Source organism: Pristiophorus japonicus, chromosome 6 (assembly GCF_044704955.1).
Source record: "Pristiophorus japonicus isolate sPriJap1 chromosome 6, sPriJap1.hap1, whole genome shotgun sequence".
NCBI classification, from domain to species: domain Eukaryota; kingdom Metazoa; phylum Chordata; class Chondrichthyes; family Pristiophoridae; genus Pristiophorus; species Pristiophorus japonicus.
In genome coordinates this window covers 10,090,940-10,107,302 of record NC_091982.1, presented here as the reverse complement: position 1 = coordinate 10,107,302, position 16,363 = coordinate 10,090,940, and the positions used below count along the sequence as shown (strand labels likewise).

At 46.8% G+C, this 16,363-nt stretch overlaps 2 protein-coding genes across 7 annotated transcripts in view; one reads left to right on the top strand and one right to left on the bottom strand.

Annotated features, from left to right (window-relative positions):
* tex11 (testis expressed 11) overlaps nt 1-16,363 on the bottom strand; it is a 454,209-nt gene that overhangs the window by 23,897 nt on the left and 413,949 nt on the right. The window lies entirely within an intron of this gene.
* dlg3 (discs, large homolog 3 (Drosophila)) overlaps nt 1-16,363 on the top strand; it is a 779,594-nt gene that overhangs the window by 738,018 nt on the left and 25,213 nt on the right. For all 6 annotated transcript variants that reach the window (XM_070882612.1, XM_070882613.1, XM_070882615.1 and 3 more), the window contains 2 exons: nt 2,017-2,118; nt 15,747-15,919. In XM_070882612.1, the coding sequence (XP_070738713.1) occupies nt 2,017-2,118; nt 15,747-15,919 (275 nt within the window). The remainder of the gene's footprint in view (nt 1-2,016; nt 2,119-15,746; nt 15,920-16,363) is intronic.

Sequence of the window (16,363 nt, the reverse complement as noted above, 5' to 3'; positions counted from 1 at the left end):
AGTTTATTCCCTGATGTAAATTTTGTGGTGGTATGATAAGAGTACTATTGTGTTCTGAAGTAAAACTCACCCATCTCAGTATTCCATTCTGTGCTCAACATGAGCATGGAGGCATGTACAAAAACCTGACTACATCCATTCTTCTCCGCTTCAAGTGACTACCCACATACTGATGCTAACTAAAATAGCAAAGAATAAGGATAGCAGATGTATGGGAACAGCATCACTTCAAGTTTCCCTCCAGTCACCCACCATCCTGACTTGGGCATATATTGCTGTTCCTTCATGGTTGCTGTGTCAAAATCCTGGAACACCCTACTTAACAGCACTGTGAGAGTACCTTCACCACATAGAAAGTCATCCTCGACTCCGAGGGACTGCCTAAGAGAGAGACCACATAGGCTGCAGCAGTTCAAGAAGGCGGCTCACCACCACCTCCTTAAAGGCAACTAGGAATTGGGCTATAAATGCTGGCCTTGCTAGCAACACCCGTATACTAAGCAATCTTGTGTTTGTGGGTGTGCGCTGCCCCTTTAATCAAAATACTGCGCATGCACGGTTTTCCGCATTGAAAAGCCGGCTGCGGGGGAGATGTTGAGAGCCTCACGGCCACGCAGCTTAAAGGGAACATTGATCCTAAGAATTAATTTTTTTTAAATCCTATGTACTAGCCTGGAAATCAGTGCTGTCCCTATAGCTCCAGGTCTGTTTGAAGCAGATAATACAGCTCTGTAACTGCCTCCTTGCTGAACCAGAGCCTATGAATACAGTTCTCCTCTGTCGTTGGCAGAGAGCTATGCATTGGTTGGTAGCATAATGTGGCCAATCCATCTCTGGTGCAATCTGTTATCTCTGGCATCAATTCCTCCTTGTTCTTTGTCCTCTTCTATTAAATTCAGTGAGAGGGAAGCACTGAAATTAGTCCTTGTAGCATACAATTGAATGGCAGCAAAAATAAATGAACAGTACAGCTTTAAGGAATCCCTTCCCCGCAGGTGAAAAAAGTACTGTTCTTTAATACCCTTTTTAAATAGCAAATCAATGAGCTTAACTCACCTGGTGCAAGAAATCAACAATTTCATGGGCATCTTCATTAACACCAGACTCAAATTATATTTGAATATGTTAAAATTCTCTCATTGTGTGAGGCCACACTGCTGCAGACAGGAAATTCAAGCACAGTGCAGAGCAAACGGAAAGGGAGCAAGTTCCCCAACTCGCAAATTTCTAGACCTCTTGCACAGCCTATTCACAGTAGGAATTTCCAGGCTATCATAAGATGGTGAGCTCACGTATCAAAAGCGACCACCTTATTGAGTTTAGTGGGTTCTTTACTTAAAAATCCTGATCTTATAAAGGGAAAAAGTAAGAAAGTAACTTTATTAAAAAAAAGTTTCTCCTTTTGAGAGGTTGAAGAAACCAATTCTTTGATATATGTTGTATGATTGATTTAACAATATACATTTAATTAAGTCCTGCTTAAGATTGGTCAGTGTGATTCTCACTGGTAGCTTTCTGCAGTGGAAGCAGTTTAAAAAAATGCCATTCTCAGGATGTGAGCGTTGCTGGCAAAGCCGGCATTTATTGCCTATACCTAGTTGCCCTGAGAAGGTGGTGGTGGCCTTTTCCTTTTAACCACTGCTGCCCCTGTGGTGAAGGCTACCACTGTACTTTTAGGTAGGGGGTTGCAGGATTTTGACCCAACGGCAATGATGGAATGGTGATATATATCCAAGTCAGGATGGTGTGTGACTTGGGAGAGGAACTCAGACTATGGTGTTCCCATGTACTTGCTACCCATGTCCTTCCAGGTGGTGGAGGTCACAGGTTTGTGAATTGCAATCAAAGAAGTCTTGGCAAGTTGCTGTTACATCCTGTAGATCGTGCAGCCACGGTAACGCTAGTGGTTGAGGAGGTGGATGTTTTGGCTTTTTGGTCTGGATAGTCCTGTCTGTGATGTTTCATTTGAGGCTGTCGGTATAAACATTTCTCACCATATATGTTTTTAAATTTCAGTTCACTATGCTCGCCCAATAATAATTCTGGGGCCAATGAAGGACAGAGTCAACGATGATCTGATCTCTGAGTTCCCAAATAAATTTGGTTCCTGTGTACCACGTAAGTACCTCTGAAATTTCATTTTGTACATGCCATTTAACTAATTGTTCCTCAAAGTCAGTTATCCTGGAAGCTTCCAGTTCTGGACACTTTGCCTTAAACTCACCCACAATACCTTGCTGTTCTTCCTTGACCTGCTCGGACCTTGGGTTCCCAAACCAATTCCTCTGAAACACTTAGAAAATGCCTCAAAATAAGGTGGAATTTGGACCATGGGCCATAAAATGAGCTGTGTACCTTAGTTAAGATTTTTGAAGCTTTATTGTGTGAGATCTTTTTCTTTTTTTTATCAGTAAGTAACCTTGTAGCATTGTTGTTGCCAAATTTAGTTAATCTAAGGGTTAAGTCATGGCAGGAGAGCTCGGACACATGTTATGCTCCTCCTGTGCGATGTGGGAACTCGGGGACGCTTCCGGTGTCCCTGACGACTACATTTTCAGGAAGTGCATCCGCCTGCAGCACCTGACAGACCGCATTGCGGCACTGGAGCTGCGGGTGGATTTACTCTGGAGCATCCACGACGCTGAGGATGTCGTGAATAGCACGTTTAGTGAGTTGGTCACACCGCAGATAAAGGGTACACAGCCAGATAGGGGATGGGTGACCAACGGGAAGAGCAGTGTGAGGAAGGTAGTGCAGGGGTCCCCTGCGGTCATCCCCCTCCAAAACAGATACACCGCTTTGGGTAGTTGAAGGGAGATGACTCATCAGGGGAGAGCAGTAGCAGCCAAGTTCATGGCACCATGGGTGGCTCTGCTGCACAGGAGGGCAGGAAAAAGAGTGGGAGAGCGATAGTGATAGGGGATTCGATTGTAAGGGGAATAGAGAGACGTTTCTGCGGCCGCAACCAAGACTGCAGGATGGTATGTTGCCTCCCTGGTGCAAGAGTCAAGGATGTCTCGGAGCGGGTGCAGGACATTTTGAAGAGGGAGGGTGAACAGCCAGTTGTCGTGGTGTATATAGGTACCAACAGGATGAGGTCCTACAAGACGAATTTAGGGAGCTAGGAACTACATTTAAAAAGTAGGACCTCAAAAGTAGTAATCTCAGGATTGCTACCAGTGCCACGTGCTAGTCAGAGTAGGAATCGCAGGATAGCTCAGATGAATATGTGGCTTGAGGAGTGGTGCAGAAGGGAGGGATTCAAATTCCTGGGACATTGGAACCAGTTCTGGGGGAGATGGGACCAGTACAAACCGGACGGTCTGCACCTGGGCAGGACCGGAACCAATGTCCGAGGGGGAGTGTTTGCTAGTGCTGTTGGGGAGGGGTTAAACTAATAAAGCAGGGGGATTGGAACCTATGCAGGGAGATAGAGAGAAGTAGAATGCGGGCAGAAGGAAAAGATAGAAAGAAGAAAAGTAAAAGTGGAGGGCAGAGAAACCAAAGGCAAAAAGCAAAAAGGGCCACATTACAGCAAAATTCTAAAGGGGCAAAGGGTGTTAAAAAGACAAGCCTGAAGACTGTGTGCCTCAATGCGAGGAGTATTCGGAATAAGATGGACGAATTAACTGCGCAGATAGCAGTTAAGGGACATGATGTAATTGGGATCACGGAGACATGGCTCCAGGGTGACCAAGGCTGGGAACTCAACATCCAGGGGTATTCAACATTTAGGAAGGATAGATAGAAAGGAAAAGGAGGCGGGGTGGCGTTGCTGGTTAAAGAGGAAATTGATGCAATGGTAAGGAAGGACATTAGCTTGGACGATGTCGAATCTGTATGGGTGGAGCTACGGAATACCAAAGGGCAGAAAACGCTAGTGGGATTTGTGTACAGACCACCAAACGGTGGTAGTGAGGTTGTGGACAGCATTAAACAAGAAATTAGGGATGCGTGCAATAAAGGTGCAGCAGTTATCATGGGCGACTTTAATCTACATATTGATGGGGCTAACCAAACTGGTAGCAATGCGGTGGAGGAAGATTTCCTGGAATGTATTAGGGATGGTTTTCTGGAACAATATGTCGAGGAACCAACCAGAAGGCTGGCCATCCTAGACTGGGTGATGTGTAATGAGAAAGGACTAATTAACAATCTTGTTGGGCGAGGCCTCTTGGGGAAGAGTGACCATAATACGGTACAATTCTTTATTAAGATGGAGAGTGACACAGTTAATTCAGAGACTCGGGTCCTGAACTTAAGGAATGGTAACTTTGATGCTATGAGATGTGAATTGGCTAGAATACACTGGCGAGTGATACTTAAAGGGTTGACGATGGATAGGCAATGGCAAACATTTAAAGATCACATGGATGAACTTCAACAATTGTACATCCCTATCTGGAGTAAAAATAAAACGGGGAAGATGGCTCAACCGTGGCTAACAAGGGAAATTAAGGATAGTGTTAAATCCAAGAAAGAGGCATATAAATTGGCCAGAAAAAGCAGCAAACCTGAGGACTGGGAGAATTTTGTAATACAGCAGAGGAGGATAAAGGGTTTAATTAGGAGGAGGAAAATAGAGTATGAGAGGAAGCTTGCTGGGAACATAAAAACTGATTGCAAAAGCTTCTATAGATATGTGAAGAGAAAAAGATTAGTGAAAACAAACGTAGGTCCCTTGCAGTCAGATTCAGGTGAATTTATAATGGGGAACAAAGAAATGGCAGACCAGTTTAACAAATACTTTGGTTCTGTCTTCACAAAGGAAGACATAAATAACCTTCCAGAAATACTAGGGGACCGAGGGTCTAGTGAGAAGGAGGAACTGAAGGAAATCCTTATTAGGCGGGAAATTGATGGGATTGAAGGCTGATAAATCCCCGGGACCTGATAGTCTGCATCCCAGAGTACTTAAGGAAGTAGCCCTAGAAATAGTGGATGCGTTGATGATCATTTTCCAACAGTCTATCGACTCTGGATCCGTTCCTATGGACTGGAGGATAGCTAATGTAACACCACTTTTTAAAAAAGGAGGGAGAGAGAAAACGAGTAATTATAGACCGGTTACCCTGACATCAGTGGTGGGGAAAATGTTGGAATCAATTATTAAAGATGAAATAGCAGCACATTTGGAAAGCAATGACAGGATCGGTCCAAGTCAGCATGGATTTATAAAAGGGAAATCCTGCTTGACAAATCTTCTAGAATTTTTTGAGGATGTAACTAGTAGAGTGGACATGGGGGAACTAGTCGATGTGGTGTGTTTGGACTTTCAAAAAGCTTTTGACAAGGTCTCACACAAGAGATTGGTGTGCAAAATTAAAGCACATGGTTTTAGGGGTAATGTACTGATGTGGATAGAGAATTGTTTGGCAGACAGGAAGCAGAGAGTCGGATAAACGGGTCCTTTTCAGAATGGCAGGCGGTGACTAGTGGGGTGCCGCAGGGCTCAGTGCTGGGACCCCAGCTATTTACAACATACACTCAATTCCATCATCCAAACCATTAATGTAATATTTCCCAAGTTTGCAGATGACACTAAGCTGGGTGGCGGTGTGAGCTGTGAGGAGAACGCTAAGAGGCTGCAGGGTGACTTGGACAGGTTAGGTGAATGGGCAAATGCATGGCAGATGCAGTATAACGTGAATAAATATGAGGTTATCCACTTTGGTGGCAAAAACATGAAGGCAGAATATTATCTGAATGGTGGCAAATTAGGAAAAGGGGAGGTGCAACGAGACTTGGGTGTCATGGTATATCAGTCATTAAAAGTTGGCATGCAGGTACAGCAGGCGGTGAAGAAGGCAAATGGTATGTTGGCCTTCATAGCTAGGGGATTTGAGTATAGGAGCAGGGAGGTCCTACTGCAGTTGTACAGGGCCTTAGTGAGGCCTCACCTGGAATATTGTGTTCAGTTTTGGTCTCCTAATCTGAAGAAGGACATTCTTGCTATTGAGGGAGTGCAGCGAAGGTTCACCAGATTGATTCCCGGGATGGCAGGACTGACATATAAGGAGAGACTGGATCGACTGGGCTTGTATTCACTGGAGTTTAGAAGGATGAGAGGGATCTCAAAGAAACATCTAAAATTCTGACGGGACTGGACAGGTTAAATGCAGGAAGAATGTTCCCGATGTTGGGGAAGTCCAAAACCAGGGGACATAGTCTAAGGATAAGGGGTAAGACATTTAGAACTGAGATGAGGAAAAACTTCTTCACTCAGAGAGTTGTTAACCTGTGGAATTCCCTACCGCTGAGAGATCTTGATGCCAGTTCATTGGACATATTCAAGAGGGAGTTAGATATAGCCCTTACAGCTAAAGGGATCAAGGGATATGGAGAGAAAGCAGGAAAGGGGTACTGAGGTGAATGATCAGCCATGATCTTATTGAATGGTGGTGCAGGCGCGAAGGGCCGAATGGCCTACTCCTGCACCTATTTTCTATGTTTCTATGTAGAATCCCCTGGAAATATTGACACTTTTCAGGGAACACTCTCCAGGGGTGTCCTCATATATTATCGGCAATCTGTTGGGAATCCCTTTCAAAAAAAAATTAAACAATCACAGGAATCTCTTGTCCTAATATACCAAACGTGTCAGCTACGTAAACTGAAATAGTGCTATTACTACAGTAGATATTTTTTAATCGTATGTAATAATAGAATGCTGTGCGAGTAAATAAACAAAATACATAGAAATACAGAAATCAGATGACATCAGGTCCCAGCTAGAGTACCCTGTTTGAAATCTATGCTAACACCCTGACAATACAGAAAGAAGTGTGTGGATTTTCCCTCCATTGACCATGAATTGTTAGAAATATCTAAACCTGAGAGAGAAGCATAATTTCTCTATTAATTGAGGAATAGGCTGAGGTCCTTACTGCTAGGGGGATCAAGGGGTATGGCGAGAAAGCAGGAATGGGGTACTGAAGTTGAATGTTCAGCCATGAACTCATTGAATGGCGGTGCAGGCTAGAAGGGCCGAATGGCCTACTCCTGCACCTATTTTCTATGTTTCTATGTTAATCTAATCATGAAACAAAGGCCTGAAATTTCCTTGGAGTTGCTCCCGTTCCACTGCCGTAACTTTATTATAAGTGCAGCGGAAATCTGTCAATGGGGTTTCTACCGCACTTCTGGTGAAGTTACAGTGGGAGACCGGGAGCAGCTCCGAGGAAATTCCTGGTCAAAGACAGTGGAACAGGGTAGAGAAAAGCCCCAACACATCACCACAGGCCAGTCTATAGAATGCTGTATAACGGAGGACACTTAGTGGCCAAACTCAGTATTTGACAGCCTTTAAATTGTGGGGGCGCAAAGTTCAGATTTGTAGCCCCGTTTTTTGGGTGCCCTTAGCCAAAATGGCGTCCACAGCATGCGCGCACACTTCTGGTGTGCATTGTGGCAGATGCCATGTTGGTGAGCGTCCGCTGGAATTATGCAGATTATGATGTCCGAGTGTAATGCTGATTTGATGTCAGTGCTGCCATTTTGGAGTTCAAAGTTTCAGCTAACGCCGCCTTAAGCTAGCATAGCTGAGCACACATTCAGCAGCAGGAAGGATACCCCACCAGTGCTATTTAAAGGGATCATCAACTACTTTTAGGTTAGTTGCTGATTGATTTCTACTGGCTGCTACTATGATTGCACAAATGTTCTTTAAAGTTGCTGAAGGATTTTGTCCTGACTTAAAGACTTCTGCACAAACCACTTGCTCCCAGATATGGGTGCAGTACTCTTACCTGAATCTCAGCAAGGAACAGTGTCTGAGACATCTGCGCTTCAGTAAGGACATCCTCACTGAAATCTGCCACCTGCTGCAGCCACATCTGCAACCTCGGAGCAGGACGAGGACTACATTAACAGTGGCTATGTAGGTGACCGTGGCCATGAACTTTTATGCATCAGGCTCATTCCAGACTTAAGCTGGAGATATTTGCAACATCTTGCAATGTGCCATCCACTGTTGCGTAAGGGAGGTCACTGAAGCTCTGTATTCAATGAGAGCTGACTACATTTCATTCTCTCTTGTCAGAGAGCAGCAGGCGGAGTGAGCCAGTGGCTTCGTGAGGATTGCAGGCTTCCCCATGGTGCAGGGTGCCACTGACTGCACACGTTGCTTTGCGGGCACCACACATCAACTCTGAGATGAAGCGCAACTGAAAAGGATTCCACTTCTTCAATGTCCAGTTGATGTGCGACCATAGGCAGCGCATCATGCAGGTCAATGCCCGGTATCGTGGCAGCAGTCATAATGTCTTCATTCTGCGGCACTCTGCAGTGCCATCTGCATTTGAGCCACCATGACAAAATAAGGGATGGCTACCGGGCGACAAGGGCTAACTGCTGATGACATGGCTCATGACTCTGGTGCGCACATGGAGGAGCTCTGCAGTAGTCACCATCATGAGGTCACAGCCCTTGACACCTGCTATACGGTGACCAGCTTAGGAGCAAGAGAAGGGGGGGTGGCGGGGGTTGGAGAGAGAGAGAGGAAGGGAGGAGGCAACCAAGATGGCCCCTTTCTGGCCGGGCTGTCCACGAACAACTCATCTGACTGTGATACCAATAAACGCAACCAATATCCCCTGTAAAAAAATAAAAAAAAATTTGGGCCGCACATGCATGGTTTTTCTATTGAAAAGCTGGTGCGCGGCCGCACAGCTTACAGGGAACACTGAAAGCAGCACCAATTCCCCATTCACCAACAGTCCCACACCTTACCTTCGCTCTGTCACTGACCATCACAGCGTCCACAATGCAAAAATAAACACCAACACAAAATAAACATTCCAAACCAAATTTATAAATCAAAGCATGCAATATTGCATACAAACGTAAACTAATCACCCTTGTGCATTCCTTTAATACCTGTCTTCCGTGTGCCTTTCCCTGTCCAAATGCTCCTACGAAGTGCTACCACAGTGACTGCAGCATGGCTGGTGTAAGACTGCTGACTTTCAGTGGAGGAGATTGCAGATGGCCTTGCAGGACAACCTCGAGCTGCTCTGGGCCTAGAAGATTCAGCTGCGGACTGCATCACCTTGGCAGCAGTCTGGGCTGGCTGGCTGACGGGCAACAGCATGGGCACTGGCGGAGTTGCAGTGGTGGAAGGATGAATACTGTAATTGTTGAGAGGACAGCAGGTCCATGCTCCACGGAACCACGGGCTGTGCCTCTGCAACCCCTAGCCCTGTTGGAGGACACCCTACAAGCCCCTTTCCACACTGGTAAACATAGCTATGATGGCAGCAGTCTGAGCTTGCGTGGCAGCAAGCTGAGCCTGAATGAGAGCGGTCCAGAGCTTTGCATGACCGATGTATGAGCTTCCACTGCAGCACTCAGACTTGTGCTGCAATCGAAGCTGAGACATCACCCATTAGACCCTGCATCATGGTTGGGTCCACAAGTGTGCTCATGGAGTTGGCCAAAACTTCCATGCTGGAAGGCGGTTTCTCACATCCAACTCAAAAGGCGGACTCTTAAGTTAAGTATCTGGATTGCTAATATATAGTTTTTTTGTGTTTAGTATCTCTGTGGTTCTTGTTAAACTTGAGTAAATTTTTGTCTTTTTTTCTCTAAGTTTGGTTAGTGGGTTAAACTAAAGTTTAGTTAGTCTATAAAATAAAAGCATGGCAGGCCACCTCAGTTCCGTCAAATGCACATCCTGTGCCATGTAGGAAGTCCAGGATATTTCTCGAGTCCTGGACAACCACATGTGCAGGAAGTGTCGTCAGCTGGAGGAGCTCGAGTTCCGCATTTCAGAGCTTGAATAGTGGCTGATGTCACTGCAGTGCATCCATGAGGCTAAGAACTTCGTGGATAGCACATTTCAGGAGGTGGTCACCCCGCAACTGAAGAGTTTGCAGACAGAGAGGGAGGACCAGGCAGGTAGTGCATGAGTCCCCTGAGTGTATCTCGTTTTCCAACTGGTATTCTGCTCTCAATACTAGTGAGGGTGGGGGAATACAGCCAGAGCCAAGTCCATGACACCATTGGTGGCTCAGATGTAAGGGGTCAAAAAGCAATAGTGATAAGGGATTCAATAGTTAGGGGAACAGACAGGTATTTTTGTTGCTGTAGATGTGAATCCAGCATGGTATGTTGCCTCCCTGGTGCCAGGGTGAAGGATGTCACTGAGCAGCTGCAGGACATTCTGAGGAGGAAGGGTGAACAGCAAGAGGTTGTGGTGAGTCCCAGTGACATGGGTAGAAAGAGAGATGAGGTCCTGCAGGCAGATTTTATGGAGCTAGAAAAGAGATTAATAAGCAGGACCTCGAAGGTAGCACTCTCTGAATTTCTCCCGGTGCCACACGCGAGTAAGTACAGAAATAGGAGGAGAGAGCAGATCAATGCGTGGCTGGAGAGATGGTGCAGGAGGGAGGGCTTTAGATTCATGAGGCATTGCAAGGAGTCTAGTGAATAAGGCAGACAAGCTGAGGGCAGAGATAGACATGTAGTAGTATGATGTCATAGCTATTACTGATATAGCTATCTGGTCCCACTGCCTTCTTAGCGCTTGTCTGGAGGGCCTCATGGCCCACTGTGGATACAGAACTTCTCTCCTCCTTTCCACCTCCTCCACCAAGGCCTCCAGTGCAGCGTCTGAGAACCTTGGAGCAGGCTCGCTCCTGTGTTTTTCACATCAGGATGACTTGTACAAGGGCTTCCACCTCCTGCTCCAGCCACAATGCACCTCACCATTTAGAGATGCAGGCTGACTTTAAATAGTGTGGGCTAGCTTCATGCTACCCTGTAACGATTTTGGGTCCCCTTGCTAAGGCGTGCAGCCACTCAACAGTGTGGGTAGCGCTGGCTGCACGTTACAATCATGGTAATGAGCAGGCAGCACAAAGTTGGCATGCAGGCTACATCACATTCAACGGCTGCGGGGTAATCGCACAGCGCGAGTCCCTCACCGTTTTCAGGGGCTGTCCAATTTAGCCCCTAGAACTTTACAGCACAGAAAGGGGCTATTTGGCTCTTTGTACCTGCTGCAGGTGTCGGAAAGAACTCTCCACTTAGTCCTATTTCCCTGTACTTCTCCATACCCATTTAAAAATTGCTTTTTCAAATAAACAATGCCTCGATTTTAAAATTGTCATCTTTTTAAAAAAATCTCTCCATGACCTTGTCCCTATCTCTGTAACCCCCTTCAGCCCTCAGATATCTGCGCTGCTCCAATTCTGGCCTCTTGTACATCCCCGTTTTTAAATGCTCTACTATTGGCAACCGTGCGTTCAGCTGTCAAGGCCCCAAGCTCTGGAATTCCCTCCTTAAACCTCTCCACCTCTCATTCCACCTTTTGAGACGCTCCTTAAAACCTACCTCTTCTTCCCTAATATATCCTTATGTGGCTCAGGGTCAAATTTTGTTCGATCACGCTTCTGCAAAGCGCCTTGAGACATTTTATGATGTTAAAGCCGCAATATAAATTATTGTTATGAAAGGTGACGAGTCTGAATGCGGTAATTACTGAGGAGTTTCCCTGCTGTCTGCCACATGGAAAGTCATCGCAAGAATCCTCCTCAATTGCCTTTTCCCTGTGGCTGAAGAGCTCCTCCCTGAGTCGCAATGCGGATTCCGCCCACTAAGGGGCATAATGGACATGATCTTCACCGTGCAGCAAATCCAAGAGAAATGCAGGGAACAGCACCAACCCCTGTACGTGGCCTTCTTTGACCTCACAAAGGCCTTCGACACTGTTGTGTATCTGTAAAGCATGCACTCCCATGTTCCGCCACCAGGGAGCTCATCCCCTGAAGTCCCAAGGGATCCCAGCATCCCTTGGGAGCACTGTAGAGAAGCCTGTTCCTCACTCTGGAGTGTCTTATTAAAGCCTGAGGTCACTGTTACTTTAACCTCCCTGTGTGCAGCCTCATCTGTGTACTGCATGGGAGCTGGGCCAGCATCCCCGTTGAAATGCAGGAGCCAATCAAGCTGTTCCAGCGGCGAAAGGACAAGCTGTCCATTCAGGCAGACTGCCTGTTGTGGGGTAACCGCGTAGTGGTACCAAAAAAGGACAGGGAGACGTTCATCTCGGATCTCCACAGCACACACTCGGGTATAGTAATGATGAAAGCGATAGCCAGATCCCACACGTGGTGGCCTGGTATCGACTCTGACTTAGAGTCCTGTGTACGGCAATGCAGCGTATTTGCTCAGTTGAGCAACGCGCCCAGAGAGGCACCATTAAGTTTGTGGTCCTGGCCCTACAGACCATGGTCGAAGATCCATGTTGACTATGCGGGCCCATTTCTCAGTAAAATGTTCCTGGTGGTGGTGGATGCTTTTTCAAAATGGATTGAATGTGAAATAATGTCGGGAAGCACCGCCACCGCCACCATTGAAAGCCTGAGGGCCATGTTTGCCACCCACGGCCTGCCTGACATACTGGTCAGTGACAACGGGCCATGGTTCACCAGTGCCGAATTTAAAGAATTCATGACCGCAATGGGTTCAAACATGTCACCTCAGCCCTGTTTAAACCAGCCTCCAATGGGCAGGCAGAGCGGGCAGTACAAACCATCATACAGAGCCTTAAACGAGTCACAGAAGGCTCACTCCAAACCCGCCTGTCCTGAGTACTGCTCAGCTCTCGACCGCCTCACCTTGTAAATAGTTTTCACTTGCTCACAGGGGTGCCCCCAGCTGAGCTACTCATGAAAAGGACACTTAAAACCAGACTCTCGCTGGTTCACCCCAACCTGCACAATCAGGTGGAGAGCAAGCGGCAGCAACAAAATGTAAACGATGGTCGTGCCGCTGTGTCACAGGAAATTGATCTGAATGAACCTGTGTATGTGCTAAACTATGGACATGGTCGCGGGCGCGGTGATAGCTAAAGAAGGGAATAGGGTGTTTGTAGTCAAACTAGACAATGGACAAATTTGCAGAAAGCACCTGGACCAAACGAGGCTGCGGTTCACAGACTGCCCTGAACAACCCACAGCAGACACCACCTTTTTCGAGCCCACAACACACACCCAAAGGATCAACTACACCAAGCCGGACGGACCAGGAAATCGAACTCATCACGCCCAACAGCCCAGCAAGGCCAGGCTCACCTAGCAGCCCTGCAGGGCCAACAACACGCCAGCCCAGCGAGGGCACAGCCAACACACCAGAACAGACATTTGTACCAAGGCAGTCCACCAGGGAAAGAAAGGCTCCCGACCGCCTCACCTTGTAAATAGTTTTCACTTTGACTTTGGGGGGGGCGGGGGGAGTGATGTTGTATATCTGTAAAGCATGCACTCCCATGTTCCGCCACCAGAGAGCTCATCCCCTGAAATCCCAAGGGAGCCCAGCATCTCTTGGGAGCACTGTATATAAGCCGTCCCCTAAGGCCTGTTCCTCACTCTGGAGTGTCTTATTAAACCCTGAGGCCACTGTTACTTTAATCTCCCTGTGTGCAGCATCATCTGTGTTAGGAACACAATAGACACTGTCAAACGTGAGGGATGATGGAGCATCCTCCTCAAATTCGGCTACCCTCAAAGGTTTGTCACCATCCTTTGTCTGCTTCATGACATGCAAGCCGTGATCCTGACCAACAGACCCAATTCACGTTGGGTCCAGGGTCAAGCAAGTTTGCATCACCGCACCAACGCTCTTCTTGATCTTCCTTTCTGCAATGCTCCATCTCACCCTCACTAAGCTCCCCACTGGAGTGGAGCTAATCTACAAAACAAACGGGAAACTGTTCAACCTCCGCCGCCTCCATGCCAGATCCAAGGTTCTCACATCCTCCGTCATCGAACTACAGTACGCGGACGACGCTTGTGTCTGCGCACAATCAGAGGCCGAACTCCAAGCCATCATCACCACCTTCACTGAAGTGTATGAGAGTACGGGCCTTACACTAAACATCCGTAAGACAAAGGTCCTTTACCAACCTGCCCCCGACACACCGCACTGCCCCCCCCCCCCCCGATTATCAAAATCCACGACGTTGCCTTGAACAATGTGGACTATTTTCCATACCTCGGGCGCCTACTGTCAACAAGGGCAGACATCGATGACAAGGACCAGCACCGCCTTCAGTGTGCCAGTACAGCCTTCGGTCGCCTGAGGAAGAGTGTGTTTGAAGACCAGGACGTCAAACCCGGCACCAAGCTCATGGTCTACTGAGCAGTAGTGATGCACGCCCTCCTATATGCTTCAGAGACATGGACTGTGTACAGCAGGCACCTGAAAACACTGCAGAAGTACCACCAACACTGCCTCCGCAAGATCCTGCAAATCCATTGGCAGGATAGGCGCATGTCGGTGTTCTCGCTCAAGCCAACATCCCCAGCATCGAAGCATTGACCACACTCGACCAGCTCCGTTGGACGGGCCACATCGTCCGCATGTCCAATACGAGACTCTGAAAACAAGCTCTCTACTTGGAGCTTCGACACAGTAAGTGAGCCCCAGGTGGGCAGAGGATACGCTTCAAGGACACCCTCAAAGCCTCCTTGAACAAGTGCAACAACCCCCCCGACACCTGGGAATCCCTGGCCCAAGATCGCTCAAAGTGGAGGAATAGCATCCGGGAAGGCGCTGAACACTTCGAGTCTCTTCGCCGGGAGCAAGCTGAAGCCAAGCGTAGACAGCGGAAGGAGCGCACGGCAACCCAAGCACCCCACCCACCCGTCCCTCCAACCGCTGTTTGCCCCACCCGTGACAGAGACTGTAGGTCCCACATTGGACTCATCAGCCACCTGAGTACTCATTTTAGTGCGGAAGCAAGTCATCCTCGACTCCGAGGGACTGTCTAAGACGAAGGAGGACTAAATAAAATTGTTATTTCTCCATTTCTCTTTTTTAAAAAGCAATTATGAATTGTAGGGCATTCCATACCCTAATGAACCTATGCTCAAAAAGAAATTCTCCTAACCTCTCTATTCATTCTTGTGGTGGTACCAAACTCGGGTTAATGTTGCCTGACGTCAAGGGCAGTTACTTTCATCACTCATTGCATTCAGCTCTTGTGTTCAAGCCAGGATTAAGGCTGTGACCAGATCTAGAGTCAAGCGATTCTGGTTCTTGTGTAGGGGAGGGGAATTGCTTTTCTCTGTATGAGGGGTCTCGAATTTTTATGTTTAGAACATGTGCTTCTCATGTCAGGGGCTCATATTGTTGTGTAACTGTATGTGGCCCACTCACAAGTTTTGATGTGTATTCAGCACTTATCTCTGAAGACAATTGCAACATTCCCCACCCCCTTGGCTAGGGTCAGTTACCTCAGCAGAGGCTAGGGATGAAACCTTTATGGTCTTGGTGGCTCTGAATGATAGATATATCCACTGATTGCAGTTGTAATTCAATCCAGCTATTTGGGTGACAGAGCCTCAATTCCTTTTGCTTCTTTTCCTAAAGCGTCACTAATGCTAAAGTGGGGAAGAGCAAAACTAGAAGCCATCAATATAAGATAGCCACCAAGAAATAAAATAGGGAATTCAGAAGAAACGTCTTTACCCAGAGTGTGGTGACAGCGTGGAACTCATTACCACAGGGAGTAGTTGAGGCGAATAGTATAAATGCATTTAAGGGGAAGCTAGATAAGCATATGAGGGAGATGGGGATATGCTGATAGTGTTAGATGCGGAAGGATGGGAGAAGGCTCGAGTGGAGCATAAATGCCTGTGCATATTGATTGGGCCGAATGGCCTGGTTCTGTGCTATATAGACTTATGTAATTCCTAACACATCAAATGAAATATTTAATATGCTGCTGTTCTTCTGCCTTGCAGACACCACCAGATCAAGACGCGAAAATGAAATTGATGGGCAGGATTATCACTTTGTAATTTCCCGAGAGCAGATGGAGAAAGACATTCAGGACAATAAGTTCATTGAAGCTGGCCAATATAATGACAATCTATATGGGACCAGCATTCAATCTGTTAGAGCTGTAGCTGAGAGGGTGAGTACAGTTAAGGGTTACAAAAATAAATTTTATAGTTCGTTAAAGTTACAACTTTAAGAGGGATGATGGATTACTTACTGTCATTATGGGCTCTTTTACTCTTAATTTGAAATTAAATCTACACACGCAAGAAACTGCCCATCATCCATGAGGAAAATCACTTGGAACTCTCCATAAGAAGGTCTCCTCTTCTGAGTTCAGATAAGCTCTATTCACTGTTGAAATACAGATTTACTCTGACACTGGATAATAAAGCACAACTTTGTGTTGAAGTTACAGCAAAGAATTGCTGCTAACAATGGGACAGAAAAGAATAGCATACTGAATTTATATAACTGGAGATAACATCAGCAGGACTTTAAAAGAGAGACCTTTCTGAAATGAATTGTCCCAAGATTTTCTTGGTGGATAATAGGCAGTTTCTGACTGTATGAAATACTG